The following is a 27835-nucleotide window of genomic DNA, read 5'->3' as shown; positions in this document are numbered from 1 at the left end:
TCCTTCACCATCACCACCCCCAACCCCTCAACTGGCTGCAACTGTAAGACACACCAGACCCCCATCTCTTCTTGCAGATGAGGCCCATGATGTGACCCATACCCATTCTCAAGCCAGGTTGACAGAAGAGACGCCATTTAAAACTTGGTCTCAGAATCAACATGTCACCATCAAGGACTCTCCTGACTCCTGAGAAAAAAGGAAAAGATTTGTTGAATATTATAGGGTGGTTCTGGGAGTATGCTCTCCAGATTCCCTGATTTAGATCAACTTCTCTACCTGTGGTTTGGGGATGCCTCCCTTCGATTTGGAAAGGCCAAAGGACCACCATATCTGACGACTTTCAAGGATACCTCTAACTCCCATTAGAAAATGAAGAAAGTAAGAGAAAAATGACTAGAAGCCATCCCTCAGGTCTCTCTTGCCCAAATGCATTGGTCAGGTATTCAAAATTACAAACAAAGATGAAATGTGCCTAACGATCACCATTAAATAGAGACAGCAGGAAGGAGCACTTGGGGCTGAAGCTGACCTTCCAAATTAGCCTCAGCTCTGGCCACAAGCTTTAGAAATAGTTGCAGACCAAAGCTTCATGACCCATTCCAGAGAAATAATATTAAATAATATTAACTGGCAAAAACGCAGACATGTCTAAGCGCCAGACAATAGCCCAGCATTACAAGGATAGTATTTCAAAACCATTGGAAATACAGAAGGCAAGCTTATGGCTTTGGGATTAAAAGATCTAGGAGGTCCTGAAAGTTTTAATCTATGGCAAATTCCAAAATCACCATCTTCCACCAATTGGGACACTTGCTGAAATTGTAAGAAAGAAGGGTGTTGGGTCTGGGAGTGCCAGGCCTCAAGAGGAAGGGAAAAGCCTGAGTCCCCTCCTCACCAGGACTCTCTCTTTCCGGAGAAAGAAACTCTCTTTCCAGGGAAGTAAGCTTCCAGTGCCCTCAAGCACCACCAAACTCACAAGGGGAAATAACCCCACATCCTTGAGGGCATCCCACCACACTTCTCACTGACACCAGGGCAACTCGTTCTACCCTTAGCACCACCTTGTTTCCTGCCCCCTTCCTGAGGTCACCTTACCAGTGGTGAGTTTTGATAATTTACCTCCTGATCTGCCTCTGTCTCCAACCCCTTAATATTTCCAGGGGACCTCCTGAAGCTCAGCGCAACTTCCTCGTCAGTTCTGCCACCCTGGAAGCCTGGTAGGAAGGAAGCTTCTCATGAGTTGGGAGATACAAGGTCATCGTGCCCTAGAAGGATTCCTTCTACAAGTCCCTGATTCCTTCCTTTCATGTAAGTCTCCTTCCGGCTCTGTCTGACTTCCCTGGGGGTCCTCTGTCCCCTTCAACTGACACCTCCTCACTGAATATAGAAATCAATTATTAACAGGATTCCCTCTTCTTTATGGACAAAGAAACCTCCACTAATATGGACACATAGAGACAGAGAACCCCCTAAGGTAAAGATAGATCTTTCCATGCCCCTCCCAGGATCCCTCAGTGTCATTTAAAGCCAGAAGGACTTGAAGGGCCCCACTCAATAATCCAAGGTTTATTAGACAAAAAACTTGTAATCCCCACTTCTAATCCCTGCAATACTCCCACTTTGGCCATTAAAAAGAACTAATGGTGGTGGAGGTGGGGGTGCCTGGGTGGCTCAGGGGTTGAGCATCTGCCTTTGGCTCAGGGCAAGATCCCAGAGTCCTGGGATCAAGTGCCACATTGGGCTCCCCACAAGAGAGCCTGCTTCTCCCTCTGCCTGCGTCTCTGCCTCTCTGTCTCTCATGAATAAATAACTAAAATCTTAAAAAAAAAAACATAGTACTTTTCTGCATCTTGACTTACCTCTCATGAAATCTTACTACTCTCTCCCTCTCACATCACTATATGTCACTCTCAAAACCCTGCCACCTTGCTTCCCTCACCCACCAATGGGATGCCCCACTTGTGTCCTTAACACTAGACTATGATCCTGTCCTCAGCCAGATTAATCAGAACCCCACCCCCACCCCTAGCCCCATCCCCCACCCTGCATATACATAGTGACCTCACTCTTCATTTCTTTTTTTTATTATTTTATTTATTTATTCATGAGACACACACACACACACACAGAGAGAGAGAGAGGGGGGGGGGGGAGAGAGAGAGAGAGAGGCAGAGACACAGGCAGAGGGAGAAGCAGGCTCCATGCAGGACTCTGGGATCTCACTCTGGGCCGAAGGTACGTGCTCAACCGCTGAGCCACCCAGGCATCCCTCACTCTTCATTTCAATGGCTCCTACCTCTGGAAGGAAGATGGAGCCTTTCTGGCTGGATATGCCATCACTGATCAACATAAACCTCTAGAATATTCAGCCCTGCCAAATGTCAAATCAGCCCTGGTTGCTGAGTTAATTGCTCTTACTTGGGCTTGCATAAGAGCAGAAGGAATAAAGGTTAACATATATACAGAACGTGAGTTGGGTTCATAAAACAGAGAGGACTCTTGACAGCAGCCAGTACCCCAGTCGAAAATGGACCCCAAACAGCAGAACTTCTAGAGGCACTGTTATTATCCCAGTAGATTATTATGGTAAAAACAGAGGAATGCAGCACGAAAAGATTCAGCTGAGATCTAAGGAAATAGATTTGACTGATCAGTCCGCTAAATCAGCAGCCTCCTGCCTGACAACCCAAGAAACCCAAGCAGCTTCCAAGCCTTGGGACTGTGCCCTTGCATCCTGCTTTGAGAGCCTAGATCTCTGGTGGGATCATTCACCTTCCCTTGAGAGATAGTGCACTATTTTAGGACGAGTCCTTAGGAAATGATAAAAGAAATCCATGTGGCCCAAATGGTAGCTTCAGACTCAGAGAGAACTGGATGGGGAAAGCTGGATATTTAAGCCACTCAGATGGACTTCGAAACACCAAGACGGCTGCTCCACAGTCTTTAAGTTAATCTCTTGAGTTATTGTGTGTGGTTTATACAATACGACTCATGGAAAAGCACAAAATGCAGGATATAGTAGACAAACAATGGTCTGGACTGTGGTTCTCATTTGGACCAAGGGGTTGCCCCTTGCCTCAACTGCCAGAAACATAAATCTGGGAAAACCAGGTAAGGTGCAACAAGGAAGGGAAGTAGCTCCCTCTCCACCGTTTTAAGCCATGGGATTACCCAGAACCAGAAAACCCTGCACCTATTCCCATCTATCCTCACAAGGGTAACGTCTTTCCCACTGTGATATTACCATAGGCCTTTTTCTGAGAATGAGCATTTATGGTTACACCTACGTAGCCATCACTAAATCCAACATAAAAGCTCCCAGCCACTACTACAGGGGTCCCTGGAGATCCCTCCTGTGAATGGAAATTCCTACCTTGCTTCTCAGACCTAGCGCGTCCTACACAGAAACCACTTCCAGACACATCTTTTTCCCATCCTCAAAATTAGCATTCTTTGGTTATCCTCAACCACCAGATGATTATTTCTATGACTCCTGGCTAATTCCTGAGGATTCTGACTTTGTCTGGGGTAACCCAAGCTTCCTGGCTATTCCCTCCCAACTGGGCCAGCTCTAGCTACCTCACCAATCTTCCCAATCTCTTCATCTTACTCTATTTCCTGCCATCTTCCTGCGTTCTTAAATTATTTCTAAAACAACCATCTCCCACTCAGGGTCACTTCACTCTCACTATAAGAACAAGAGGGATCCAGGACAACATGGATCCTCCCTACGGACATCTCAGTTCCTTGGAAGGTGGGGTAGAAAAAAAAAAGAGCCACAGAACCAGGCCCGTGTTCCATCCAGGCCCTTGCTACTTTTTTGGGAAATGTTTGCCACTATTTTTTTTTTTTTTTTTTTTTTTTATTTATGATAGTCATACAGAGAGAGAGAGAGGGAGGCAGAGACACAGGCAGAGGGAGAAGCAGGCTCCATGCACCGGGAGCCCGACGTGGGATTCGATCCCGGGTCTCCAGGATCACGCCCTGGGCCAAAGGCAGGCGCCAAACCGCTGCGCCACCCAGGGATCCCTGTTTGCCACTATTTAAGTACCATCCCCAGGAATCTATCACCTGGTTCAAGAAGTTAGATTCAACAACAGGATCATCAATTCACTGAGGAAGCCATTCACCTTGTCTCTGGATAATATCCCTGATCAGTGACTGGCCAAAGTCAAGAAAACCAGCGAGCCATTCTCTGTAACTTCAGTGCCCTCCATACGACCCTGGTTACAGAAGGGGGCACTTGCACAGTAGTCAGAGGTAATCATTACATTTTCAACCCCAACAGTCCACCAGACATCTTTGCCATAACCAGGAACATTGGAGAGGTGAATGAAGAAATTTTTCATTGCCATCCCAGCTCATGCTGCCATGGAAGGACAACAGGTCCTGGGATGTCTCATAGATCTCTGAAGGTCTATCAAGTTGGGTACGCACATTGATTCTTTATTGAACTCTAATGTTCCTCTATTTATCTTCAAGGCACTCCTTTCATTAAAGGTCACAACAAGCAATTATCTACCGTCACCAAGGTTCTAAACAAATAAATGGTGACCGCATAAGGAATGGACTTATGTTGAACGGAGGAAAGAAGAATTTCTTTTCTTCCCTTGAGCAAGAGGGGAGACTGACAAAGATTCTTTGATTGAATCTTTAGTTGGGATCCCCTGAACCTTCTCCCCAAGGAGGCCCTTCTGTGTACTTCCTTCTAGAATCCAGTTTAGCAAGAATCCTGCTAAGTCAGTTTGTCCAGAATTTCCCACCCTGAGATCTTATCATGCTCAGCATCCCTTCTGCCCCCCAGGTGATATCTAATCGTCCTGGGCCTCCTGCAGCCAACCTCCACCCCCATCTTCACCACCCCTCACCTCCCATTCCACTTGCTTTTTGGCTTTTGCCCCTCTTTAGGTTGTATTTGGAATTGGGTCCGATTTTATACTGAAATCTCTCTTCCCCTACTGCAAGTTTTTTTTTTTTTTTTTTTAACAAAATGTATCATTGCCAAGTTTAACTTTTGTTTTCTTTCTCGGTGGTCTTTTTCTGCACCTGCCAGGTCTCTCAACAGGCCATTTGCAAGCTCAGCCTGACCTCTCCCATTTCCGGGAGGTGAGGCAGCCTGGGCCACCCCAGGGCTCACTCTAGAGAAACCTGCCCTCAGGTAAGGGAAGTTCCCATCACCAGTGCTGGGAAGTGGCAGAGGAGAGGGAAGGTCTGTCTCCACCCTCCGCCTCCTGACCTTGGGGCCAGTCTGTGGGGCCAGGACTGCACTTGCTCTGGATTCGCAGTATCTGTGGACTTTAGACCGGGGCCTTCGGCATCCGTGCGGAGGCATCCATGCAGACGGATCTCAAGCTGCTCAAGCTGGATCTCAGAACTAAATCTAGCATCTAGCACTTTCAGCTCCACTCTGTGGAAGTTTTGCCCACTGGCCCATCACCTTGTGGAACCGCACCGTTACATTTCACTTACACAAAACAGGGTCCTCCGCTTCGACAGCGGAAGCGTGGAGACAGCAGGGCTCCTGGACGGCTCAGTCGGTTAAGCGGTTAAGTGGCTGCCCCTAGGGCCAAGTCTTGATCCCAGGGTCCTTGGATGGAGTGTGGCATCTGGCTCGAGTCTGCTTCTCCCTCTGCCCCTGCCTCTCATGAATAAATAAATAAAATCTTAAAAAACAAAAAGTGTAGAGACAACAGAAGCATACCTAACCCTGGGCTGCCCTTTGCCCCGCATTCCAGGTAAGGACATGGAGGCGGCAGGTAAGCGGCTAAAAGTGCACCTGTCTCCCTCTGAAACCTGTCCCCTCGCCCTTGCAAGGTGCCCAACCTCACTGGGCAACTGAGGAGGGTCACTCAAGGACTCATGACGTCCTGAGGCTTTTGAAAAGACACACCATGAGGTTTCTGTTTATCCTTTTTTCCCCCTAAGACAGACCCTGGGGTCCCTGTTCCTCGGCCCCCCTCCCTGCCCTCCGCTGCCTTAGTATCCCTCCCTACACACCCGCCAGGTGGGGAAAGAAGAGCCTTCCTCCCTCCTGGCTCCCTTCCTCTCCAGGGGGTCGCTGGGGAGGGGGTGGCAACGTCAAACCCGCTGTCCAAAAGCAAGGTGGGAGCGACGGGAGCGGGCAGGGAAGGGCTGCCTCCTTCCGGGAAGAGTCGAAGGGCCGCCAGTTGGACTCCGCCGCCCGCACCTGCCGCGGAGAAGCCCTCCGGCTGCGGCCCCGGCCCCGCCCCCGCCGGGCGGGCGCGCGGAGAGAGCGCGGGCCCTTTAAGAGCGGCGGCCCCGGCGCGCGGGGAGGAGGGCTGGGAGCGCCCCGAGCTGCGCCCAACTCGCCGGGGACGTCGGGCGCCGGCTCCCGGGCTCGTCCACTCGCTCCGGCCGGCCGCCTGCGCCTCCTCCCGGGACTGCGCGGGGGCCCGGGCCGGCGGGCGCGGGGCGAGCAGAGTCCCCGGGCGGGGGGCGCGCGCTCCGGGCAGCACCCGGCCCCGGGCATGGACGGAGGGAGCTGGGCGCGCAGGGGGCGCCGCGGGGCCGGGCGGCCGGAGCGCTGAGCCAGACAAAGGCTCCGGAGTCGCGCTCGCTCCGGGGAGCCGGGCCCCGGCGCGGAGGCTGCGGGACCCCGCGGCGGGCGGCTCCGCCCCCCCCCCCCGCGGACCTGCCCCGCCCGCTGCTCCCCGGGCGTGGGAATCTGCCGAGGGGACCCCAGCGGCTCCGGGGCCCGGACCCCGAGGTCTGCCGAGGTCCGCCGGGCGCGGAGCCAGGCAGCGTCGCAAGTTTCCGAGCCGCGTGCGGGGCCCCGGCGCCGGCCAGCGAGGAGCCGGGCGTGGAGCGCGCCGGGCCGGACCGGGCGCCGGGAGCATGGGCAGCGACCGGAGCGCGCTCGGACGGCCGGGCCGGGCGGGCAGTGTCCTCGGCGGCCGGGAGGCGGCGGCGCGGCCGCGGCTGCTGCCGCTGCTCCTGGCGCTTCTGGGCTGCCTGGGCCGCGGCGCGGCGGCGGAGGACGCAGAAGTCAACGCCGAGGTAAGGACCCGGCCCGGAGCCCCCGGGGTGGGGGGGCCACGCCCGCGGCCCGGAGGGGGCGGAGGCGCGGAGACGAGCCGGGGCCCCGGAGACGGGGGGCGGGGAAGACGGCGACGATCCGTGGGCCCGGCGACGTGGGCTCCCGGACCCTGGAGGGCGGAGGACTCGCGCCCGCGGACCCCAGGGCCCTCCGCGGCGCTGAGCCGCTTCTGCCGCCCCCAGCCCTCGCCCCCTCCGTGCCCCTCCCCGCGCGGCCGATTCCTCGAGAGCCCCGGGGCGCGCCGTGACGGTCTCCGCGAATGGGGAGGGGGCTGCCCTGGGCCACGAGCCGAGGCGCAGCGCGCCCGCCCCGCAGCCCCTGGCCGGGTGACAGCGAGCCGCGAGCCAAGAGCCGCGAGCCGCGCGCCGGGGGGCAGGGCCGCGAGCCTCCGAGACCGGTCTCGGGTCGCGGGGGCGCCTCGGCGACTTTCTTGGGCTCCTGAGCGGAAGCCGCCCCGGGGCCAGGTGGGGTCGAGAGAGACCCCGTGTCCGCGGGCGCTTCCTGCCACTAGCGCCCCTGCGCCGCCGCCTGCGTGGGAGAGGGCGGACTCCCATCGTGTTTTCATCAGGAGCCCACTGACGTCCCCGCGGAGCCCGACCTCCGTTTGGTCCCGCGGTGACCAGGCACGGCCTCCTGGTGCAGCGGGCTCCAGCGGGCATCCCCCGCACCACACGCCGGCCCCTCGGGGTCGCCCAGCGCCCTCCCCCCAGCACCGACAGTGAGGGCGCCAGCTCCGCCCCAGCAAGAGGGGATCGTTCAGTCCACACTTCTAAGCCCCGACTCCCTGCCCCGGACCAGCAGAGGGGTGGATTGGGCAGGAGCGAGGGGATGGGTGGAGGGCCCGGGCCTCGGGACCCTCGGGCCGGCCTGGAGCCTCCCGCAGCCCGGGCTGTGGGCCTGAGTGCCTTCTACTGGCCGCCGGGCCGGTGCTGCCTCCCAGCCATCCCCCCCACCCCCCACCCCACCCCCGCGCTTCCCCACCTCCCCGGCAGCCTGGGAGATTTTTCCGATGGAAGCCTGCCCTTCCCCGCCCTGCTTTAATAAAAGCTTGGAGGAAGGGCAGGGAATTCCTCCCGGCTCAAGTTACACCTCCCAGCCAGTTCCCCACCTGCTCTGCCCTCCCTCCCTGGCCGGGCCAGGGAAAGCTGTGGGGAGCCTTGGCAGGAGGTGGAGTGGGAGCCCAACCCATGCCCAGTCCAGCCGCCCCCCATTTCACACAAGCAGTCAGGCAGGGGCTTGCTTATAGGGAGCTCCTGCCGGTGGGGACTCCCATCCAGGCAATGGGTAGAGAGTGCTTATCCAGTCCACCTGCTACCCTCTGGAGTGGAGGACCAAAGGATTGCAAGTCATATTACAATATTACAATCTGTTTAAGAATGGCATCTCTGTAAAGGAAGCAACTACAGACCAAGCTGGATTGGGTGGCCCTGCCTGTGAATTGGCATCCTGGATGGCCAGGAGTTGGGGCGCTGGGAACCGTGGTTTGAGGGGCTTTCCTCTCTTTCCTTTGCTTCTGGTCCTCCATCGCCCCCCTCCTCTCCTAGCTGAGGGAGTACCCACAGCCCAGGCCTGCACTGTCAAATCTGAGCCTGTGGTGGCTCTGGCTAGAGATTTGTGACTGGCCTGCAGTCCATCTCCTGGGGGAAAACTTGGGTTAACTCATTGCTGGAAGAGACTCTGGAAGGTAGAAGGATGTTGGAAGCCTTGATGTTGGAAGCCAAGGTAGACAGGGGGCCAGAGACAAGTGGGCTGCCCCAGCAACTAGAGTTGGCTTTGGGGTACAGCCCGTTCTTTGAAGTCTGTCAAGTCTATCCAGATCTGGGCCCCAGAAGTCAAATGGCTTCAGTAACCAGCCCATTTGCCAGGAGGCCCATGGGAGAACTGTCCCTAGGCCCATGCTATCTGGAGACCAGCATCTGAGACTCCTGGGCCTGGCCCATTCCCTGTGTCCAGAGCCTCCCTCCCTTAGAGGAAGGGCTCTGGCCCTCACCCGAGACAACCTCTGTAGCTCCAGACTTTCAGGTCAGGCCATGGCTGGGACCTCCCCTGAGCAGCCTGGCAACTGAGTCAAGGCCAGCCCCTCTCTCTTCCCTCTCCCCCTCCCAGGACAGAAACCACAGGAGTTTCACCAGAGTAAAGAATCAGGAAACCTGGCATATGCTAGGAGCCGGCTGCCACCTGCCACCTGGCACGCCCAGCCTGGAGAAGGCAGTCGTCCTTGAGGGAGTCACCACTGAGCTGCTCTGCCCTGTCCCATTGGCTGCCTGCGATATCAAGTCCCAGGTTCCAGCCATTCTGGGCTGGAGTCCCTCTCCCCTGCACAGACCCGCGCCCTGCCGGACTGCCTTGCCAGTGGCAGCTCCTGGACTCCCTGCCCTGAGCGTCTAGCCCCTGCCTTCGGGTCTCTGTCCCACTGTTTCCGGCTGCCACACCTCGTCTGCTCAGGTGTCTCAGTTTTCACCAGAGAATCTCTGGTCTTCTCGCCGACCTGCACCCTCCTGTGAGACCTGCACCCTCCTGTGAGACACGACTTCAGGTTCTCAGCCCCGCCCCACGGAGGTGACTCAGCTGCAGGGTTCACAGGTGTGGTGCCACTGGTGCCACCACCACTAAAATGTGCTCATACCCGGGTCCGCGGAGGTAGACTTCCGCACAGCTTCCTTGCCTCTAGGGGGTGGCTGAGCAGAATGAGCAAAAAGAGGGGTGCAAGCCACCTCGAATTGTGATTTTGACCTTCAGATCTGACCGTTAGGCCGAACCCCCAGGCAGCTTGTGTTCCCATCTCTGCTTGCGCTACCTTCCTGGTCCTTTTACTTTTTATTTTATTTTATTTTATTTTCTTGCTGGTCCTTTTAGGATCGTTTCTTAAATGCGGAGCAGAGAGTTCAGAGGTCCCCTGTGCCCACCCTCAGGGAAAAGGGGTTAACGTGAGGGCCTTGTCATCGGGAACCTTCAGAAGAAACTTAGTCTTCTCTCTTCCCTCCCATCTTGGCTTTTCAGTGTCTTCTCCAACTAAACAAACCACTCCTCGCCATACTCTGTTTCAAAACCCAGAGAGAACTGGGCTGATGAGCTCAGCCAGGGACCTGGCATCCGATTGGGCCATGCTCATCACAGTCCATCCCCTGCCAGGTCCCCGCATCTGGGCTGCCCCGCCGTCCAGTCAGCCAGCCACCTCCATGTGGAGAATAGCCCAGCGGGTGCTTGTCTCAACACCCGACCTGCCCATTCTGACCCCTGAACACAGCTACCTTCCTTTGTCCCACCCCAAGGAGCAGAACACTCCTGGATCCCCTATGGGAGACTTTGTGCAAACTCCCAGCACTCACTGCCCATGTTTTCTGAGGCCAACTCAGAATGGCCATGGAAGGGCCCCTTCTGTTCCTTGACCAGATGCTCCCTGCCATCATCACCCAGCTGCCCAGCTGGGATTTTGACTTCTGCCTGAGGCCAGCTGGGGGTCACCACTGCTCCCACCTCGGGTTGTAGTTGGTGCTCTACACTGAATGTGTGTGTCCTCCTTCAAATTCATATGTTGAAATCTGCCTCCTGAGGTGATGGTATTAGGAGGGAGGCCTTTGAGAGGTGACTAGGTCTTGAGGATGGAGCCCTCTTGAAGGAAACTCTGAGAAAGCTCCCTTGCCACACCTACCATGTGAGGGCACAGCAAGCAGTCGGCAGTTGGCAGTCCACAACCAGAAGAAAGACCTCCCTGGGACATAACCCTGCCACTGCCCTCATCTTGGACTGCTGGCCTCTAGAACTGTGAGCAATGAATGTTATAAGTCACCCAGCTTATGGTATTTTTGTTATTGCGGTCTAAACAGACTGAGACATCTGGCATCTTCCGTATCATCACAAGGTTTACATGGCCCACACCACTGGCCACTCAGACAGGGGCCAAGCCCCATGGCCAGCTTGCTTTTGGACCTGGAGGTGCGGTCCCTGAGTCGGCAGAAGCGGAGAGGGGTCAGGGACTGTCTGCTGGGACCCCCTCTACCACACAGGGTCCTAGAAGGACCGGACCGATGAATGTGAGGACCAGGGGCCCTGCAGGTAGAACGCTGTAAGCCTGCAGCACACCATAGGTGCCTTCTAGCTGAATGAGCTCCCCCCAAATCAGGGCTCACATGAGGGTGCTCCCCAGTTCTGGAGAAGCCTGGAAACCAAAGGCTGTGGACCGGGCCCTTTGGGGGAGGTGGCACAGATTTTGCATCCCCAGACAAGAACGGCATAGATATGCATGCTGGGCTTGGATCAGAGAGACAGAGAAGGATGCCTCTTACCACGTCCCATTGCCCTTGTGGGAACAGCAGGAAATGAGCAAGAAGACCCAACTCATTTCTGATGTCTGGACAGACAGATGAGGACCGAGGTGCCTGTTGTTATCCAGCCTTTAGAGATGTTTCTCGTCCCACTGCCATCTGATGGTCAAGCTGCCAGAGCCTGGAGGCCAGGGTGTGGATCAGCTTTCCAGGGCTGGCCATTAGCCCTGAGAACTACCTTGTCTTTCCGGGAGCGACTGCCACCCTGGCGGGGTGAGAGCCCAGCTTCATGTGGAGCATTTAGGAGCACGGCCCTGGGTACATAAGAAGCACTTGCAAAATGGTGGCCAAACACAGTGACAATGAGTAGCAAATAGCATTTGCTGTTGGGCAAGTCATGAAACCTCTGTGTGCCGCGGTTTCCCTGTCTACAGAATGAGAATTGTAATAGCATCTACCAGATGGAGTTACTGGGGAGATCCAGTACATTTATGTGTAAAATGCTGAACAGTGTGCCCAGTGGTCCTCACGTGGGGCCCAGTGAGGATCAGGTGTCATTGTTGAGCATCTTCAACATCCGTAGTTATGTCCTAGGCACGGCCCGTGGGTGTTTTGTATGCATTTTCCCATTCAGTCCCGGTGTTAACTCTGCAAGTGTAGGGGCTGTCCTTACCCTGCTGTACAGGAGAGGAAACTGAGACTAGGGGAGGGGTAAGAGAAGTTGCCCCAAACTCCACAGCCAGAGGGGTAGCAGAGCTGGAATGAACCCAGCTGGTCTGGCCTGGAGCACGAGTGCTGGGCTACAGGCTGCAAGGTGTCATCCTGTGTGGTGCCCCCTGAGCTGAAGCCAGGTGGGAAGGAGGTTGTGGAGGTGAGGCCAGAATGGCACCTAGCCCTCCCCCACAGCCTATCCAGCCACCCAGGCTTTGTACCCTGAGCACACTATCTACACTTGATAGATACTAGTATCTACTACAGGAGAGTTTCCAGGTGAGGCCCAAGGCCTGGCTCCCATCCTGCCCTGAAACTACTAGCAAATGGGGCACATTCACCCCGCCCTCTGGCCCCAGGACCGGTCTGTTTTTCCCTCCAGGTTAAGGATTACAGGCCCAGGCTGGAAGAGGGCGGGCGAGCGGGGTGGGGGAAGAAACCCAGGAAACTCTGGCAACTACCTCCTTCCTGCTTCCCTGGCTGGACCTCCCCACCCCTTCTACTCTGCCTACCACCCAGAGCAACTTCCCCAACTGCAGCCTTAAAGTAGTGGGGCGGGAGAGCAGCTTGAGTCCCAAATAAGCAAGTGTGTTCTGGAACTGCTAAAATATGGACCGTGCTGTCTCAAAAGGCAAAAGCATCCACCAAGGACAGGGGCTTGGCGTGGTGCCCCCTCTCTTCACTGGCCTTGGGTCTGTGTCATCTGTGCTATCATCCCGTTGTGGCAGGTAGGGGGTAATTAATATTGACTCTGTTTTGCAAGGAAAGAACAGGGGGCTCAGAGAAGCTTAATTAGCGTGCCTGCATCACTCAAAGTCCTGTTAGATGGACAGTCAAGACCAAGGGGCACGTGTCACTGGGAGGCAGATTTCTGCTCCACCTGAGGAGGAGCTTCCCAACAGTCATGGATGCCCAAAGACAGAATGGGCTCCCTTGGTGGCAGTGGGCACCCCATCTTTGCAGGGGTACAGGCTGGAAGAGTCCTGGGCCCAGCCATGATCCGTAGAATCTTCAGTGAGGTAGCTAGATTTGATGGCCCTGAGGTCCTCTCTAGACTAAGGCTGGATTAGTCTAGGGCTGGGTGGGGTCATCTAGCTGCTGAATGGGCTCCTGGCTCTGATCCCCTGGAGAGGGTACCCCCAATGGCCCCAGGGTGCATGCTTTGCATCTGCAGGGTTTGTGGCTTCCCAGGACTACAAATCTCAGCGCTGGCTCTGTGCTGGCTGAATCCAGAGCCAAGCAAGACCTTGGCCTGTTCCCAAGAGCCCACAGACCAGGATACAGAGTAAGGGAGGTGAACACCATGAGGACCTCACACCATGGAAGGTCCAGGTCCGTCACTGGGAGCTCTGACAAGATGCCTTTTATGCCTGACTGGCAACCCTGCCAGGGTCTGCTTGGACTGCAGAGAGAGCTTTGGGTGACAGAAGCAGGGCAGAGCCCTGCAGAGAGCGTCCTTATCGCACAGGGTCCGATAAGGCCGGGTGGGAGGGGCCCCAGCAATCAGTCTGGAGGAGCTGGCTGTGGTGGCAGCAGGAGCGCTCCCCCACCCCCGGCCCCCCACAGCCGCTTAATGCACAATATTGATCCGAGGCTCCTTCTCAGACATACCCTCCCTATGGGCCTGGCTTGGCATTGTCTCAGCAATTCTAGGGGGCAGCCCTGCTGACATGGCCCAGCGCCCAGACCCAGCCAGGGAGGTGGGGTGTGGGGATGATTAGATGCCCTCCCCCAGTGCTGTGCTGGGTATTGCTCATCCGGCCAAGAGGAGCTGATGCTACTTCACAGTAGCCTGGGCCAATAGCACCGCTTATGGGCTCCAATTCTAGCCAGACAGTTGTGTGACCCTGGGTGGGCCACTCACCCTCTCTGAACCTCACTCTCTGTATAATGGGGATGGGGTTACTTGTGAGAATTGAGTGGGATGGTGAGAGTAAACTGCCTGGCCCACAGCAGGTTCGCAGCCTTTATGGCCTCACCGAGGGGCCAGGGGGCCAGGAATCTCCCCTCAGACTCCTGATGGTCCCACATTTCCTTACCTGGGGTTACCACTCACCTGAAGCGTCTATACATACTTAAGAGGGTGAGGTCTGGAGCTAGGGAAAGAAATGGCTGGAAGAACTTGGGTGGTGGGGTCTCTCTGCATGGTCCCTAGAATTCTCTTTTTAGATCCTTCTCTGCCTTCAACTGCACATTGGCCCTCGCAGAGGAGGTCCCCCTGCTTTGCTGCTTCCTGACCTGTCCGCCCCTCAGTTTCCCCACCTGCTTGGCTTACCCCACTTATGAGACTCTAGGTAACAAGAAAGAAAAGGGGGCTACTTCTGTAACGGACAGACTTTACAGTCACCAGTGGGAGCAGCAGGGCCTTGAACACAGCCCCTCCCCGACTTTGAGCCAGCAAGGTCGGTCATGACCTTGGAATCACTACCCCCTTTTGGCCCATAACGGCAGAGCATGCCTGCAAGCTGGGACCCGAGGGGTGCGAGCAGCCGCTGTCACACACCTGTGCAGCCGTATGCCATGCTCTCCCCTCCTGAACACAGCCCGGCAGCAGGGCGGCGAGAGACCCCCTAGACACGGGGAACGTGAAAGCCCACACAGCCCCAAGGCGGGTGTAGACCATCGGCGCTTGGCAGTCAGCCCTGAGCACAGGCTTGCCAGAGTCAGGCGGGCTCCAGCAGCAGCTTCACCCTGGCGTCTGGGGCTCTGCCGCCCTGCGCCCCGGCCACGTGTCTGCCCCCCTCCCTCACATGCCCTTGCTTCCTGGCCGCCTTCTCGCACTGGCGGTGCCCAGGGCCACTGGTCCCCAGGAGACTGACAGGTCAAGGCCTGGCCGATGCTGACACGGAAGCTCTTGGCTTCCCTGAGCCCCCAGGGGTGCTTGTCTACATGGAGGAGGGTCCTCAGGCACCCACGAGACCTTCCCGTCGGCCCTGAGCTGCCCCTGAGCTGCCCCTCGGCTCTGCAGGGTCTGGAGGTCTTCACCGGGATGGCCCCAGCTCCCCTCCCTCCCCAGGGCCTGCCGAGCCTGCCTGCCTGCCTCGGAGCCTGCCCCTGCCCTCCCCCTGTCACTGCAGACGCTGCTAATCAGCCCCTTGGTGGCCTGTGATTGCTCTCCCTGAGATATTTTTACCTTATGCAAATAGGTGCTGTAGAGGCGCCCTCGTCCGTCTGCAGGCTCCCCCCACTGTCAGCTGGCCTGGCATCATGGTTCTGTGTCTCCAAGCCGCTTCGGGGACCCGCGGGCTCGGCCGGTGGACTCCCACCCTGCCCTTCCGTGCGCATGGAGCTTCAGGAGAGCTTGCCCGCGCTGGGGGAGGACAAGGAGGGGGCCTGTGGCCCTGCCAGTGTGGGAGGGTAGGACTCCTGGGTGGGAGGGTCGGGGAGGTGGGGGGCAGAGCACTCCTGCCTCCCCCTCTGCCCTGCCCTGCTCTGGCCTGAGCCTGGAGCCTGGACCCTTCCACTCTCCGGAGAGGCAAAAGGCTGCCGTTCCAGGGACAACCAGACAGGCCTCTGTCATTAATAATACATTGATTGAGCACCTTTCCCTGCCCAGCACATGGCCAAGCCGCGGTATGGCCCCCCCACTCCTCCTCCAGGAAGCCCGCGTGAGGAGGCAGGTCCTGGTCCAGCTGCCCCATGTAGGTGGGCTCTGACGTCTGCAGGTGCCTCATCCCCAGTGCCTCCTGGAAGTCGGAGCTGGGCCAGCTGGCCTGTGGACCCCTCACAGCTCCCCCGCTGCTTCACCTGCCGTCACTCGTCCCTTGCTTTCTGGGGGTGCCCAGCGTCCCAGGGGAGGGGAGGTGCTCCAAGGCACAGATTCCCCCCTAAGTGGCCACATCTCTGTGGTTGTCTTCTGTCTCCTTTTATGTCTGACATGGATTTCATTAAATGCAGCACTTGATTAGAGGATGTTTGATTTTTTTTTTTTAACACTGTCCCTTTGAATAAATATAAACTTGGCTGTCTTGTCTTCTGGAAATAAAAAAAAATGTAGTCTGCCAACAGCCTAACGCACAGGCGGCATGCAGCCACACCTGAAGTGCCTGGGCCAGAGTTGGTCCCCAACTCTGTGTCTCTGCCTCCTTGTTCTGTGGCTGTTTCTCAGGGCCTGGGAGGCCTGGTGGCTGTGGCTGGGCATTTGTGCCCCCCTCTTTGGATCCACAGCCATTGCCTCCAGCAGAGGCAGTGGGCACTGCTGAGCCCAGCCATGCCAGGGCGGGGCGGGGGGTAGGCTGGCAGGTGGCAGGGAGGGAGCAAGTATTTGAGTTGGCTCTGCTGCTGGTGGCAGGAGACATGGGCGTGGCCAGCTGACATAGGGCTGTTGGTCCACAGCAGCCACCATATCTGGCCATCATCCTGCCTTATGGGACTTTGATGTGCAGCCTTAACCTCCCAGAGCCTCCAAGAGAGCAGGCCTCAGGTGTCCTCATTCTGGGGCCCCCCAGAGACCCAGAGTGGGCCAGGAGAGGTACAAAGGACACTTCCATGTGTCCAGGGACTGCTATGGTCCGTCCCATGGCAGTCACCATGCGCTCATGGCCAGGATGAATTCTTACTGCGATTCAGTTTGGCTCATCAGGGATCCATCCTCCAGCTGCGGCTGTGACAGTCATGTCTGCTCACAGACTTGCAGGCGTGAATCCCTCCCCCTGTGGGAACACCTGGTCTTTCCAGGGAGCCCGTAAGCCCCTGGAGGTCAGCACAGCTCCCCCGTGGTCCTCCATAGCCTCCAGCTGGCATGGTGTCCGGCACAGGGTGCCACAGAAACTCTCGGCAGGAGTAGGGGTGGGTGGATGAATGGACAGATGAATAGATGGAGAAGACTTGCCCAGCAAGCTCTGGAAGGGGACCGGCACCCCCATTGTGTGCCTGCTGCTTTTCCTAGGGCTGTCTTCCTCAGATCTCATGACCTCCACAACCCCATTGATTTCCTTGAGAAAACTCAGGCCTGGTGAGAACAAAGCATCTGTGGCAAAGCAGGGACTGGACTTTAGGCCTCCTGGCCCATCCTCTTGGACCTGGGTGTGCTGCCCAAATCCATCTTCTCTTCTTTCGGGAGGGTCGGATCTGTCAGAGAGCACTGCCAGGGGTTGGCTTTCCTACTTGGTGAGGCCTCAAGAGGTTCTGAGCCCCTCAGGGTCCCCAGCAGTCTGCCAGGAGTAGTAGGGGGCCCTCCCTGGAGCAGCCAGTACAATGACAAGGACAGCTACTGTGGACTGTCCTCATGGACAGTTCCCATCCTAATGGGGGAAGACAAATAATAAATACCTAAGTGAAACATGTAATGTGTTAGATGGTGACAAGTACAGGGAAGGAGAAGAGGGGATGCAGGGTACACAGATGGGGGTCTTCTTTTAACATTGTGTTGTCAGAGAATGCCCCTCCACTAAGGGGAGGTGAAAGCAGAGCCTGAAGAAAATGGGGGTGGGAACCATACAGGTGTCTGGGCAGCAGGAGCAGCAAGTGCAAAGGTCCTGAGGCAGAGATGTGACCAGCTAGGGTCAGGCGGAAGCAGTGAGGTCTGAGAGCGAAGGCCCGGCCAGGTACTGAGGGCCTGGCTTTTCCTCTGAGCTGGGAAGTCTTTGGAGGATTCTAAGCAGAAGACTCAGCAGACCTGACTTGTAAAGGCCTTTTATTCTTGCTCTTGTGTGAGAACAGGCCGTAGGAGGTGGCAGCAAAGAGAACAGTACAGAGGCTCACATGGTCACTGCAGTAGGAGGTGGCAGCGGCCCCAACCGGGCGGTGGTGGCGGTGGTGGGCAGTGGTCAGTGCAGGCTGTGTGTTTAGAAGTAGCAGTGCTAGACATGCTGACCGGGTGGTGGCTTCTCCTTTGCAGAACTGGCTAAGGCTGTACGGCTACCTGCCCCAGCCCAGCCGCCACATGTCCACCATGCGCTCCGCTCAGATCCTGGCCTCAGCCCTTGCAGAGATGCAGCGCTTCTATGGGATTCCTGTCACGGGCGTGCTTGACGAAGAAACCAAGGCGTGAGTCCCTCCACCAGGCCCTCCCCCGACCCCAATGGCACCTGCCCTCCTTCTGACCTGCTCTGACAAGGGTTTGGCAGGTGGAGTTTCCAGATTAGAGGGGCCTAGATAAGAAATGGCAAAGGGTTAGGTCTTCCATGCTAGTTCTGATTCCACGCTGGGAGTGGCTGCCTGAAGCTTCATGTTGAGCCCCGGGAGGTGACTCTGGTCAAGCAGCAAGGAGCAGGGGGCGGGCTTGTGATGTCTGCCACAGACAGGGGAATGGGGAGGAGCAGCATGCATGCCTTAGCTGGGACATCCTCATCCTTGCTTGGCCCGGGCTCTGTGCTGAATCTGACAGAGGTGATGGGACACGTCGTTGAGTGTGCACTGAGCATTACATATCAAGGAGTAACACTCCCATTCCCGGGTGATACTGGTGAAAGGGGGCTTAGCTTGGTGGAGCCCTACTGGGCACTCAGTCTTCCAGTCTGAGGTCAATGGGCCCGTGTTTCTGTTGAGGATACTGAAGCACGGAGAGCCTCCCACCTCCACCATACCCATAGAAAGGGTGGCTGGAGGCCACAGGCAAAGGGGTGGAAGAAGGTGGGCTGCCTGGAAGAGGCAGAGCCAAAGCAGGCAGGCATAGGAAGGAGAGGCTCTGGACTTACCCCTCTGTGCCCATGACCCAGGTGGATGAAGCGACCCCGCTGCGGGGTGCCGGACCAGTTCGGGGTGCGCGTGAAAGCCAACCTGCGACGGCGGCGGAAACGCTATGCCCTCACGGGGAGGAAGTGGAACAACCACCACCTGACTTTCAGGTAGGGACTGCAGCGGTCCAGGGCAGCAGCCCTCCCGTCGCATCACTTGGAGACTGCCCACTCCTCTCCCCACCCGGGCTGAGGCCTCAGGCTTCCCAGTGGGCTTGTCTGGAAGGCTTCCTTTCCCAGAAGCCCACCCCAGGGTGCCCAGCACAGACAGTCCGGCCCACTCCCACGCACACAAGTTCAGCCGCACACCCCAGGCAGTCTTCCGCCGGCAAAGGTCAGGACCCTTGGAGCTGCTTCCGCTCAGTGTTCGTTCCCTCCTCACTCCCTACCCACCAGCAGTCCTGGGGCTGGCTTCCCAGCTGGGGGTCGCCGCACTGCCTGGCAGGGGGACTTCAGGCACCTAAGGGGAGGCACGCACCTAAGGGTGGCATGGTGCTGGAATCCAGGCCTCTGGCAGATGGGCAGGCAACAGGTCCCTGCAAGAACCCTGGGTCAGGCATCCGCCTCCTTTGGCAAGAAACCCCCTGAGCCCAGAGCCCTGTGGCAGTCCCCAAGGGCTCCCCTTCCTGTTTCACTCCAGCCACCACCCCACCCACAGCTCTGTCTCCCGAGGAAGAGCAGCTCCTGTGGCCACTTAGACCCCAGGCCCCAAGAGCGAATTCGTGGCCCAACCAGCTTTTAATGGAGGAGATCTGTCCAGCACACAGAAGCTTAATCTGATTTATGTGGGTAATAACAGGCCGCATCCTGCTTTTATCATGTGCAGACTCGGGGCACATGTCCTACATGAGCTAATTCGTTTCATCCCCACAGCTCCCCAAGATGAGAGCACTGCTCTCCTTTTCCCATTTTACAGATCAAGAAACTGAAATACAGAAAAGACTAAGTCGCTTGCCCCAGGTCACCTAGATCATGCCAGAGCCCAGTCTTAAACTCAGGGCAGCCTGACCCTACAGTCCAATAATTAGAACCACTTGGCCCATGTTTCCCAAGCCTCAGCCATTTGTATCCAAACCATCTAGTTCTTTCTCTCAGCTACATAGTACCTATAGTTTCGTTTGCTTAATGATTTTCCTATTTAAGATAATTGGGGACAGTGCAGCCTTATTTGGTGATATCCTAATGAACTCCCGGGTTTGACACGTTCTGTTTTTCAAATTGACATCGGAGTAAACTAACAGTTTGTACTGATGGGCGCTGTCCGTGAGCCAGCTCAGATCTTCTATATGTTTCTCATGACCATGTGTCTTCACCCCACCCCCACCCCTGCAGCGGGTGCTAGCAGGGGACAGTGGAACACAGTAGGCCCTGGGTTCAATCCCTTGTCTCCCTGCCCACCCACAGCATCCAGAACTACACAGAGAAGCTGGGATGGTACCACTCGCTAGAGGCAGTGCGAAGGGCCTTCCGCGTGTGGGAGCAGGCCACACCCCTGGTCTTCCAGGAGGTGCCCTATGAGGACATCCGGCTACGGCGGCAGAAGGAAGCTGACATCATGGTACTCTTTGCCTCTGGGTTCCACGGCGACAGCTCACCGTTTGACGGCACGGGGGGCTTTCTGGCCCACGCCTATTTCCCTGGCCCTGGTCTGGGCGGGGATACCCACTTCGATGCAGATGAGCCCTGGACCTTCTCCAGCACGGACCTGCATGGTGAGAGCACCTGGCCAGGGCAAGGCAGGGCAGGGGAGGCAGATCCGGGCACTGCCCTCTGAGCTGGTTGAGCAGGTACTGGGTTGGTTGGGGAGAGCTTCCCCTGTGCATTTCTCTGAGCACTGCCCCTCCATCCCAGTCCGTTGTCCCATGATCTTCAAGGGGCTATAGAGAAGAGAAATTATCGTACCCATACCCCAGGTGGGGAAGCACGAGGCCCTGGAGTCAGAGCAGCTCAGCCTCTTCTAAAAGGGCAGAAGGGCCAGCTCTCTGATAGCCTCAGCCCACAGGCCCCAGGCTGGGCCAGAGCTGACCATGCTGCCCACCCCCGCTGCAGGGAACAGCCTCTTCCTGGTGGCAGTGCACGAGCTGGGCCACGCTCTAGGGCTGGAGCACTCTAGCAACCCCAGTGCCATCATGGCGCCCTTCTACCAGTGGATGGACACCGACACCTTCCAGCTGCCCGAGGACGACCTCCGGGGCATCCAGCAGCTCTACGGTGAGGGGGCAGCGTGGGCACGGCCAGGGGGCTCTGCACTCCGGCTCTCAACTCCCAGCCCGACCAGGCATAGGCACCACCACTAACCCTGTTCTGTAGATGAGGAAACCGGCCCAGAGAGGATTAATGATGGCTCCGCATCACTCAGCGAGTAACTGATGGTGCTAGAAATCACACCCAGGGCCAACTCCAGGGCCTGGCCCTCACCCAGGGCCCTCATGGTGGCTCCAGGCTGGGGTCCCCGAGGCCCCTCACTGACACCTCCTTTCCTCCTCAGGGTCAGTGATATTCTTATTAGACAGGGATGCCCCTGGGGTTCCAGACCCCATCCTTCTCACTCCTACTCCCAACCCAAGGCTGTCCCAGGCTCTCCAGTGAGCGTTGTTGCCTTATCACTTCACAGAGGCAGGTGGCACCCCCTCCACCCACGCCCCACCCAAGAGGGCCTCCAGTGGTAAGGTCTCCAGTTCTGTGGGTCAGGGCCTGCGCTCGGTGCCACACTGGGCCCCTTGTTAGGGCTGGCACTGCTGCACACGGTACCTGCCCTGCTGCGTACATGATAGATACTCCCCTCTGTATCCCTGCAACTGGGCAATGAGGTGGGCCCTCAGCAGAGGTCACAGAGCCACGTTCTTTCCTCTGCACATGTCCATGACTTCCTGGTCCCCTGAAGCAGGCTTGTGCCCTGAGGGGAATGTCCCCAAGGAGAAGTGGAGACAGGGGCAGCCTCAGGGGCACAGTGACCCATGTCCAGAGTGGGGAGGTCAAGGTGGGAGCTGTATGGAGGATGGAGGTCCTGAGGGTGATGGCCGGTATTGGGCAGGGGTCTACTGTGGATGGATAGCAACTTGGTACATGTCTTCCTGGACTGGGGGCCCCAGGGTCCCCTGGTTCTGGGCTGACTTCCCACTCTCCCTACCCCGCTCTACAGGCACCCCGGATGGCCAGCCACAGCCCACCCGGCCTCTCCCCACCGTAACTCCCCGGCGGCCAAGCCGGCCAGACCATCGGCCCCCCAGGCCCCCCCAGCCACCACCCCCAGGTGGGAAGCCAGAGCGACCCCCGAAGCCAGGCCCCCCAGCCCAGCCCCGAGCCACGGAACGACCTGACCAGTATGGCCCCAACATCTGCGACGGGGACTTTGACACAGTAGCCATGCTGCGCGGGGAGATGTTCGTGTTCAAGGTCTGGCCCCTGTCCCTGCCTCCCCAAGTCCCTTGGCCCAGCCTCAGAGCAGGAGAGCACCCCCACATCCCCCTCTGCCTGCCCCAGCATCCCCTGCTGCCTCGCTGAGCAGCCTCTGGGGTGCCATCAGACCTTAGGCCAAGAAGAAACCAGCCTGGAGAGCTCGGGGCTCGGGCCGGGGTGACTAGCAAGTGCAGGCCTGTATCCCGCCCAGGGCTGGCTCGCTGGTGCCCCGCTGGCTTTCCAAGCGACCCTCTGATCTCCCTGATCTGGGCAGGGGTGGGCTGAGGAGGAGGCCTGGTCTGCTCACTGACATACACGCCCTCCCCAGGGCCGCTGGTTCTGGCGGGTTCGGCACAACCGCGTCCTGGACAACTATCCCATGCCCATCGGGCACTTCTGGCGTGGCCTGCCCAGTGACATCAGTGCTGCCTACGAGCGCCAAGACGGACGTTTTGTCTTTTTTAAAGGTTAGCTGGGGTAGGTGGGAGGGCGGGGCAGCCTTCCTGCCCTGGCCTCTGACCCAGCAGGCCTGAGGGAAGAGGAAAGGGTTACATTGCATGTGTCATCCTGTTGTCCCCCATGGGGGCAGATGAGTCAGGGCAGGGGTTGGGGAGGTAGACGGCAACCGGGAGATGGGGAGACCCCCCTAGTGGGGAGGTGAGTGTCTGTCTTCTGCAGCATGGGGCTCTGCATCCTTTCCCTCCATGCCTCTGGCAGCGCCCCCTCATACAAACAGATCCCTTGAGCCCACTCGGGCAAGCCTTCTGGGGTCTGTCTGCAAGGACAGAGGGGCTCCTTCCTACCAGCCCTCCCTTTGGGGCCCACCTCCCTGGGGAGGGTCTCAAGGGCAGGATGCCCTGGCAGACCTGCCATGTCCCCAGACCTGTGGCCTGAGCCCCCGCTCAAAGCAAAGCCCCTGGGCCCCGAGGCCAGGCAGGGTGCCCCCTTTCCTGTTTGTGCACAAGGACTGTGTGTGGTGCGGGGCGGACGTTCACATGGGAATACAGGCCATTTATAGCGGGAATGTGTGGTGTGTGTACAGCTGTGAGTGAGTGACTTGTACGCGTGTAAATAAGTATGTTGTGGGTGCCCCTGAGTGGCGAGTGTGTGTGACATGCAAGTGAGTTGCATTGTGTATTGTCTTGGGTGTGTTTGGGGGGGGGGGGGTCAGTGCCTGTCCTGCGTGTAAGGGTGTAAGTATGAGCGTGTGTGTGTGTGTGTGTGTGTGTGTGTGTGTGTGTGTGTGTGTGTGTGGTGATTGCAGCCGTGGATGTGAATGGATCTGTGGATCCAGGATAGTATTCCTCGTGTCCTCACCCACCTCCCACTCCTGCAGGAGACCGCTATTGGCTCTTCCGAGAAGCAAACCTGGAGCCTGGCTACCCACAGCCACTGACCAGCTATGGCCTGGGCATTCCCTATGACCACATCGACACGGCCATCTGGTGGGAACCCACAGGTCACACCTTCTTCTTCCAAGAGGACAGGTGAGCACCCCCTTCCCCAAAGGGAGAAGGCCCCAGTTGAGCGCCCCTTACCCAGAGAGGACCACATCCCAGTGCTTTTGGCCACAGGTACTGGCGCTTCAATGAGGAGACACAGCGTGGAGACCCTGGCTACCCCAAACCCATCAGTGTCTGGCAAGGAATCCCTACCTCCCCCAAAGGGGCCTTCCTGAGCAACGATGCAGGTACCAAGGCCAACCCCCTGCGTGCTGCCCAGCACCCACATCCCCCCTCCTCCACACCCAGGATTCACCCAGCATCGCGATGGCAGGAAGGGGGACACAGCTGTGTTAGAGCCCTGGGCTGGAGGCTGCCAGAGCATGACTCTCCTGGTCCTTGCTGCACTGTCTCCATCCCCTTTTCACAGACAAATAAATCAGAGAGTTTGAGTAAAGGGCCCAAGTCCCCCAGCAAGTGTCCAACCCATGTCTGCCTGTGTCCAGAGCTGGCCCTGGAACTGCCCTGCTCCCTACAGAGTCCAGCCCACCCTGGGAAGCCCCCAGGGACCCTGAAGCCTGAGCAGGGTGAGCTTGGCTCAGAGCACTGGAAGGCAAGGGTCTTCCCAGGGTCCCCGTTTACCCGCCTCAAAAGGAAGCTTGACCTCTGTCACCATAACTGACAAAAGGGAGCTGTGGCTTTTATTTCTCTGGTGGGGTCTCTGGCAAACATAAGAGAAACCATTAGTCTCTGTTCTCAGGTTCTGGGGTCTCGGGCTCAGGGGAGACCCTGCTGGCTTTGCCAGTGCCTAGGCACATCACATGGTGTCTTGTACGATGGCATCACTCCCCAGTCACGCTGATCTCATTGCGTTCAGCCGAGTCTAGACTCACCCATTAGTTCAGACTTGGCCCTTCCTGGGGCTGATGGGCCGTGGGCAGAGTGCCCAAGGCCCCAGAGCCGTCCAAGGCAGTGCGGGGCTCTGCTCCAGGTCCTCCACAGGCTGGCTGCATGGCCTTGAGCAAGACACTAGCCTCTCTGGTGTGGGGTGGAGCCAGTCCTGGGACAAGGTAGCAGGGCCCAGGACCCTTGTGTGTCCCGCCCCAGTCAGTGTCAACCCAGCCAGGAAGCACTAGAAGCATAGTCAGGCCCTTGACCCAAACCCTGCCCCTCTCTGAGCCAGGTATGGCTCCTGTATGTTGGACAGCGGGGGGCGGGGTGGGGGCAGGTTTGAAAAGGCTCAGGCAAGTGACTGAGAAGGTGGGTATTTTAAAGCCGGGGCACCTTCAACGTGCCCTGGTTGTCTTGAGGGTCTCTGGCTGGTGAGTGGGGCCTGACCTGACACCTCTCTTCCCTGCCTGCCCCCTGCCACCCCTGCAGCCTACACGTACTTCTACAAGGGCACCAAGTACTGGAAATTTGACAATGAGCGCCTGCGGATGGAGCCAGGCTACCCCAAATCCATCCTGCGGGACTTCATGGGCTGCCAAGAGCAGGTGGAGCCAGGCCCCCGATGGCCCGACGTGGCCCGTCCGCCCTTCAACCCCGATGGGGGTGCAGAGCCTGGGGCAGGCGGGGACGGCGAGGAGGGCGAGGAGGGCCATGAGCCTGGCACGGGGGGCCGAGACCAGGACTCCGGGGAGGACACCGACAAGGATGGGGGCAGCCGTGTGGTGGTGCAGCTGGAAGAGGTCACGCGGACGGTGAACATGGTGATGGTGCTGGTGCCGCCTCTGCTACTGCTCCTGTGCATCCTGGGTCTCACCTATGCCCTGGTGCAGATGCAGCGCAAGGGTGCGCCCCGCATGCTCCTCTACTGCAAGCGCTCTCTGCAGGAATGGGTCTGACACCACCCCCCTCCTGCCCTCCTGCTCCTGCGCCTCACGGTGCTAAGGGCTGGGGCTGGCGGGGCCTGTGCTTCTCAGACACCTGTGCTTCTCAGAGGCAGACGGTGCCTGGGGGCACCCAGCCAGAGCCTCCTGTGGCTCCCTCAGCCCCTGGGTGGGGACCCCTCCAGGCCCGCTGACATCCCTGCCAGCCCTGCCCCATTGATTATTTATGCCCGGGTTTTGTTTTTCTTTCTTTCTTTCTTTCTTTCTTTCTTTCTTTCTTTCTTTCTTTCTTTCTTTCTTTCTTTTTTTTTTCACACTAATTGAGTATTTCATTTCTACTTTCCTGACCAGAAGCAGTGGTCCCTTAGGACAGGGGTCAGAGCTTTCTAGATGTAGTTCTGCTCTGGACAGGGAGTTAGCCCTGCCTTAGCCACGGCCAGAGGAGCAGGGGGTCCAAAGGCCCCGCTGGAAGGTGGCCAAAGGGTTCCTGCGGCTCCTTCCAGCCCTGGGCCCTGCTCAGCCTGAGCTGGCTTTGGAGACTGATGGGGCCCGACTGGTGTCCACCCAACTGAATCTCTGCCTTAGGAAGAGCATTCACCCGGGGCGGCCTCAGGCCACAGAGGACAGAAGGGTCAAGGGGCCTACTGGCCATGAGTCACGTGGAGTTTTGATTCCTTCCCCACCCACCCCTCTCAACCCGTGACCCAGGCTTCTCTTGCCTAAGACGCCTCCCCTGGCCCGCCAAGGGCCCCACAGTCCCCAGTTCCCACATTACCACTTGAGCCTCCACCTCCTACCCTCTCTGCAGAAGAAGCCCTGGGCCTGCCTTACCAAGGACCAAAGGGGGTTTGCCAAGACCCCTCCACCCAGGGGCCTCCCTCCAGCCGGCTCCCAGCCCCTGTCCGCTCCTCTCTGAGCTATGATCCACCTGGGTTCCTGCCCTGGGCCTCCTCCCTCTCTCCCTCACCCATACCACAGTCCTCAGGGGTCTCAGAACCCCATCAGCCTCAGGCACCCACTGCCAGGTCCCAGCTGCCCTGAGGAGACAGGGGGCTGATGGAGACCCACAGCCCCCCATGTACCAGACTTGACGGCTCCTCCCTCTAGCTCCCTGTCCTCCAGGGCGCTGGGAGGAGGGACACTGGCAGAGAGAGGCCAGGAGCTCATCCCCTCATGCAGACTTGTGGGACATGGCTGTAGATCCCCAAGGAGCTCACTGTGGCCTGGAGACTCCCCTTCTCCCTGGCTCAGCCCTAAAGGCAGGGACACTTCCTCCTTCTTTTCCTTCCCAAAGTAAGCAGGAGGCAAGGCTGCCGTGGAAATGGTACTGTACAGCCGGCTCTGTCCCCTGTGCTTCCCCGTAGCCCTGAGCAAGCGGGCCTGCCACCCGGACCCCCGAGGGCCCCTAGAGGGAGAGGCGTCTCACGGGCTGGCCCGGAACACAGGTCTGGCAGGAACACAGAGCTTGCTCCCCTCTCCGTCCTCGGAACCGGAGGGCCAGCCAAGGGATGGGGGTGGGGGGCAGCGTCCACCCCCAGGCATTTCTTTCTGTAAATACTCTGCACTGATTAAATTGTACAGCCGGCAAGCGTGGCCTCCTTTGTAAGAGGCTTGAGGCTGGTGCTCACGGCTGGAGGGGCTGCGGGTGACAGGAGGGGTCCAGGCTGGGACCAGGGGCCGGCCCTCCATGCTGAAGAGACCTCGGTCCCAGGGTCCCAGTTCTCAAGGAGGCGGTCTTCCCAGGGGGCCTGGGAGGGGCGGGGCTCGGAGGAAGAGTGAGGGGTGCTGCCCTCCGGAGACCAGGGGAAAGTGGGGTGGGAAGGACTTGGCCCTGCCTGAGTGGGGCAGGCAGAGTGCAGACTTGACCTGACGTTCCTTTGTGGTGAGGGAGGGCGTCCCTGCTTCCCACGCACAGTGTGTGGCCAGGAGGGGTGGGAACGCCGGGCCAGGCCACCTCGTTCTCCCACCCATCCACACTGGGTTCTGGGTGCCCGAAGACAAGCTTGGAGGCAAGAGATGGGACATGCTACCGCTTCGGATCTGGAAAGTCCCCCGTCAGCACACGCTCTGCTCAGAGGATGAGATGGTGCCCACCATCTGCCCTGCCATCTTTGGAGAAACAGAAAATCTCACCCTGGGCAGCCTGCAGATGAGGCCCAGGAGAGCAGGAGACTGAAGCTTTTCTGCCCCTGGAATGTGGGCCTGGCTGGCACGGACCCCACATCCTCCTCTGGGCCGAGCCACTGGGCACTGGCCTGCACCCCCAGAAATGCAATGGTCAGGTGTTGTGGGGTGCCACCGCAGAGCAGACCAGGCCTCCCCAACAGCTGGGGCAAGGGCCTTCAACCTGTGCCACACCCCACCCTCCTGCGCTCCTCCTCCCCAGCCCCCCTTGATCACACCCTTTCCTCTCTTTGTGTTGAAAACTGGCTGAGGAGAGGAGGAAATG

The 27835-nt window shown here is 58.1% G+C and overlaps 1 protein-coding gene and 1 long non-coding RNA gene across 2 annotated transcripts; one reads left to right on the top strand and one right to left on the bottom strand.

Annotated features, from left to right (window-relative positions):
* Window positions 1–42: 42 nt before the first annotated feature.
* LOC121496592 lies at window positions 43–6143 on the bottom strand. The gene is made up of 3 exons (XR_005989279.1): window positions 5473–6143; window positions 1123–1217; window positions 43–189 (listed from the first exon to the last, which is right to left on the bottom strand). It is a non-coding gene; the product is annotated as an uncharacterized LOC121496592 (long non-coding RNA).
* Window positions 6144–6848: 705 nt separating this feature from the next.
* Window positions 6849–26974, top strand: MMP15 (matrix metallopeptidase 15). The gene is made up of 10 exons (XM_041767716.1): window positions 6849–7020; window positions 17876–18024; window positions 18696–18824; window positions 20118–20425; window positions 20763–20924; window positions 21856–22109; window positions 22441–22579; window positions 23449–23599; window positions 23687–23802; window positions 24935–26974. The coding sequence occupies exons 1-10, from the start codon at window positions 6859–6861 to the stop codon at window positions 25399–25401; spliced, it is 2037 nt and encodes a 678-aa protein (XP_041623650.1). The 5' UTR covers window positions 6849–6858; the 3' UTR covers window positions 25402–26974.
* The last annotated feature ends 861 nt before the right edge of the window (window positions 26975–27835 follow it).

Source organism: Vulpes lagopus, chromosome 8 (genome assembly GCF_018345385.1).
Source record: "Vulpes lagopus strain Blue_001 chromosome 8, ASM1834538v1, whole genome shotgun sequence".
NCBI classification, from domain to species: domain Eukaryota; kingdom Metazoa; phylum Chordata; class Mammalia; order Carnivora; family Canidae; genus Vulpes; species Vulpes lagopus.
The sequence above is the reverse complement of the archived record's forward strand: the minus strand, read 5'-3'. Positions and strand labels throughout refer to the sequence as shown.